Source organism: Pseudomyrmex gracilis, unplaced genomic scaffold, assembly GCF_002006095.1.
Source record: "Pseudomyrmex gracilis isolate BER0280 unplaced genomic scaffold, ASM200609v1 scaffold_871, whole genome shotgun sequence".
NCBI classification, from domain to species: Eukaryota; Metazoa; Arthropoda; class Insecta; order Hymenoptera; family Formicidae; genus Pseudomyrmex; species Pseudomyrmex gracilis.
The window spans coordinates 8,657-13,614 of record NW_018021455.1 but is presented as its reverse complement, the minus strand read 5'-3'; the positions used below and the strand labels follow the sequence as shown (position 1 = coordinate 13,614).

The window sequence follows — 4,958 nt, the reverse complement described above, 5'->3', positions numbered from 1 at the left end:
GTGTTCAGGAGGAGCATACTCTAATCCTTATGAAACATGGGGGGAGGTCGTAGTTCTTGGAACTGTAAAAATTACCTTGCAAGATTATGTGGCGGACGTGCGTATAAACACTAATCGCGTGCAATTAAGATCTGGAGTAAATTGTGAATTAAGTGCTCTTCATTGCGTCGGTATCAAAGGAGAAAATACGTACTGGGAACCGGTGCCCGCGGATGTTTGTAAACTTTCATCTTACGGTGTGTTGTACAACGGATATGCTAATAAAATCATTGATACCGGAAGCTCAATGGCACAAACAATTTATTTACTAGTTACACAGGGTACTTTGTTCGCACTCGCTAGCAGGGGAACGTATACAATCTGTGGACACATATTGACCAGAACCGAGCATCCGAAACTAATTATTTTTGAGACNACACCAGGAAGCGAAGCATTTAAAAAACAAACGCAAGTAGCAAANCTGGATATATTCACGTATATGAACTCAAAATTCGTATACGTTGAAAAACATATTAGAACTCAAATAAACGAATTATACAGAAGTATATTGTATCAACAGTGCCACCTNGAACAAAAAATGTTACAAAACTCGTTAGCAATAGCAACGCAGTCACCTGACATTTTTGCTTATAATCTACTGAAAGGACCAGGATACATGGTTTTGCTAGCAGGTGAAGTCATTTACATAGTAAAATGCGTGCCCGTTAAGGTCCGAGTGGCACGAACAGACAAATGCTACAATCATTTACCTGTGAACCGCAGAAATCAAACCTACTTTTTAACTCCACAAACTCACATATTATTACGAGAAGGTACACAAGTCAATTGCAATTTATTTGCTCCATCGATGTATCTCTTAGGAGATGCATGGTATAAACTCGTACGTAAACCAGTAGAATCCCTACCTCTGACCGTAATAAAACCGATGACAAAACCTACGTGGAAATACGTTAGCCTAGGATCATTCGCGACGAGCGGAATATACACCGAAAACGATCTCGCAAAGCTCAGGGATCATATTATGTTTCCCGCCGAGCGGCCTGCTGTACTCAATACAGTTGCGAGAGGCATGCTGGGCAAACCTACGTCTTTAAATGGCGGATCTTTTACCAACTTAATGGACGAGGCGTATATAGAGAAAGTTGCCATTTCCGCCTGGGAGAAATTCTGGACTAATTTCTTTATTTTTGGAAATCTCAACGTAGGCGTAATTGGAATATATCTACTCGGAAGACTTGTCAAGTTATTGATAGATACGATCGTTCACGGCTATGCACTGCATACGATATANGGATGGTCGGTGTATTTAATCGGAGCGGTTTGGGACTTTCTCACCCAGCTCTTATTACACTTGGGTAGAAACAAGCCGGCGCGAGATAACAAGCAAAAGGCTTCGAGCAAAGAGTCAAAACCCATGGCTCCGCCGCAAGAAGAATTTCAAGACGTAAACACTAACTCGTGTGTATATCCACAACTCCCTACACACAAGCCCGCCTATACTCTGGAACTCAAAGGAGTAAATCCCAATGCTTAAATTGCTGAACGTATGTATAATATAAAAACTATATATATATATACATATATATATATATATATATATATATATATAAAATACATAAAACAGAATACACATATAAATATATAAATATAGTCTCAAAATAATATAGAAATATATAATTAAACCAGTACGTAAACGCTATAAAATTTTTATTGTTGCTTTATATAACTCCGACTACTATCAAGGCAGTAAGGAATATTGCAGAACTTTGTAATCTTCTAGAGCAATGGAGATATAATACATAGACGCCCATCTACTCGGCTATACTCCGGTTGAAGTAAGCATCATTCGGGTAATTTTGCCGTCATTTTTCTGGGTTCATCTACAAGCTTCAGAGTAAATTCACGAAATTACTAGAAGAAGTGCAATTGCAGACGCGACAACGAAAACGTGAACTAATCATGTGGCCACAGCAGGTGCAAGAAGGAGGAGTTTACAGCATCGACATAGGTGACAAAACCTGGCAAAGAGGAATCAGAACAAAGGACCTCGGCGAGAATGGAGTCTTTGTTTTTCTTAGAGATTGGGGAACGGTAGTACATCGACAGAAAAACCACATCTATGTATTGGAAGATAAGTTCCGCGAACTACCTTGGCAAGCCATCCCGTGCGGATTAGCTTTTACTGCTCCAGATAATTTTGCGCCTTACTGGTCAAAAAGGGCTAACGTTATGATGCGACTCACTTGCGAAGGAAAAGGGGGGTTGATGCGAGTCAGAGGCATTGCCGGCAACCGCCACAAAGAAGCTTATGTCGATCTTAAGATACAAATGGAAAACGGCGGTGACGCTGTGTACATACGCTCACTGCTTAAGAGTCTCGGTTACACGCGCGACGTTCCAAAAGTGAAAACTGAGACGCAACCGTTTATCGCTGGCATGTCTCAGTAAAGAAGATAAAAAGAAGAAGAAGAGAAGGCGTAGTCCTATTGCGCATGTGTTTATAATCAACTGTAGCGTATTTAATACCAATCGCATACGTGTGCGAGTGACGACTTCGAACGCTAATTGGTTTACCCACGAAATTTTTACTAAACTATTATAAACACACAAACGTTCTCTTATCCTGAGTCGCTAACTACCCCTTCCTTTGCGTCTTTCCCACCTTTTCCCCGGTCGGTTAAGGGCTACTCCCGACTCCGAAAAATTTCCAGGAGACATTCTCCAACAAAAAGTCATAGTGAGCACTTTTGTAAAAAGCACACAAGATGGGCATCACAAACATTGACACCAAGGCGTTAACGCGTGCACTACTGGAAGCCAGGATTTTGAGAGTGGAGTCGCCCTCCAGAATTTGGATTCACCTCGTCAACGGAGAAAAGAGCTTCAAGGAGATGTTGGAGGAACTCGACTGGTGGATGAAGCATCGTCGAGGGCCATTGATCATGTGGCCAAGCTGTGTGTATGTCGGTGCGTTGGTTGCCGTACAAACAGCTAAAGGGTGGCAGCAAGAAGAAATAACGCACGTGATCAACGACGACGATGTGAGGATTGTTTTACGAGATTGGGGGACCCGAGTAACCAGGAAACTGAGAACTGTGTTCCGGCTGCCAGAACAATTTGCCACGGAGAATCGCACGTGGGAGGCCATACCGTGCAGCTTAACAAACATTTTGCCGTTTGGCGGAGGTCAGAAATGGCGCAGTGATGATATACACTTGGCCAAATTCCTGAGCGAAGACCACCAAGCCACCGTAAGGATTCGAGGATCCACGGAAGATGGAGTAGGAGCATACGTGGACCTCACGGTCATCCGAGGAAATGGACACAGTGTAAACCTGCGAAAGTTACTGGAAGACCTCGGCTGTGGATACTTTTGGCCTGCAGTCAATACCGAAGCCCGACCGGGACTACAAGACCTACAACGTTAATATTATACTTATCATTTTATAACACTTAATACTTACATCTACTTATATGCTATATACTTATATACACATCATTTTTATACTCACATACATATCATTTTTTTTTACTAACTCTAATTATATACACTATTACTAACATATTAATACTATTATATAAAAATAAGATAATAAATTAGTAAAGCGCATTAGTACCTAAGCCATAGTTAGTAAGTTTGTACTATGGTGCGAAACAATAAAAACCTTTCTTTGTAAAAGTTAACTCACCATGTTCCCTTACCTTCTAGCATAAAATAACTAATAAGTTAGTCGTAAGGAAAAAGAGAAAGAAAATAAAAGAAAAAAGGGGGACTAAGTAAAATTTAAAAAATAAATAAATAAAAAAATAAAAAATATATAGAGGTAACAGTAATAAAAATGTACTCTAAAAAAACACAAAAAACAAAAAAACAAAAAAAAACAAAACAAAAAAAACAAAAAAATTTATAGTAATAATAATAATAACAATAGTAATAATAATAATAATAATATTAATGTACAAAACACAACTACACATGTGTGTCCATGTGTGGGTGCGTATATGTATGTATGTTTGTATGTGTGTATATGTGTGTATGTGTGTGTATATATATGTGTGTATATATTCACATATACATAGGTGTGTAAGCACATGTATGAGAAGTGATTAGTATAATAGACACATTGATAGTAGTAATGGGAATAATAAAATAAAAAGTTCTAGAGTTGGGAAGAACCACGAAGCAAACCACGCAAAGAAAACCACGCTTGAAGACACACGCTTACAAAAACCATCGCATTCACACACACAGTAAAAAAGGCTGATTGTTACAGTTACACCAATATGAGGGCCGCCTGATCATCATCTCATTCAAAAACAAAAAGAGAGGCGAACAATGAAGGAAACGTCTTTGCACCACACTATCATATGTCACGATAACGCTTGACGTTAGGAATAAACAAACACGTTCCGCAATCACTACACACTCATGAGCGATATTAGAAGAGCAATAAAACTATTTTAAACCAAAGATTTCAGCCAGACGATAAAAGCTTTCAGAAAATGGATGATCATGCGACCGCCATAAAATTTGAAACCGATCACACTGTTTTTCTTTGCCATAAGTCTCGCGCTCGCTCTTGGTTCCGTTCACATATACATACATATTTTATGTATGTATCTGTTCACCTCATACATTTGTGGCAACTTCAAGGTTTCATATTCAACTAAAAGAGTTGCATTCAAACACAAGCTAAATTAAAGCATTTGATCGTCAATTGCAGTACTAAAATGCTGAGACATCAACCCGGAGACAAATTTCTGCGACAACTTCGATGTGTCACCCCTACAGTAGGGAGTGGCATTCACTTAGACACCGTTCAATTGGACACGTTGCAATTAGACACGTTGCAAATAGACACAGAATTTTAGACACGGTTCAATTAGACACGGTGCATTTGGACACGCAAGAAAATTCGCACCGTTCATTTAGACACCGTTCAAATGCGCACCGTTCG

General features: G+C 39.4%; 1 protein-coding gene across 1 annotated transcript; it reads left to right on the top strand.

Moving 5' to 3' along the window:
- The first annotated feature begins 1,959 nt into the window (after positions 1–1,959).
- Positions 1,960–2,448, top strand: LOC109861609 (tudor domain-containing protein 5-like). Its single transcript, XM_020441329.1, has one exon. The coding sequence runs from the start codon at positions 1,960–1,962 to the stop codon at positions 2,446–2,448; it is 489 nt and encodes a 162-aa protein (XP_020296918.1).
- Positions 2,449–4,958: the final 2,510 nt, after the last annotated feature.

Coding starts and splice junctions, on each gene's coding strand:
- LOC109861609 (XM_020441329.1), top strand. CDS start 1,960: ATGTGGCCACAGCAGGTGCAAGAAGGAGGAGTTTACAGCATCGACATA.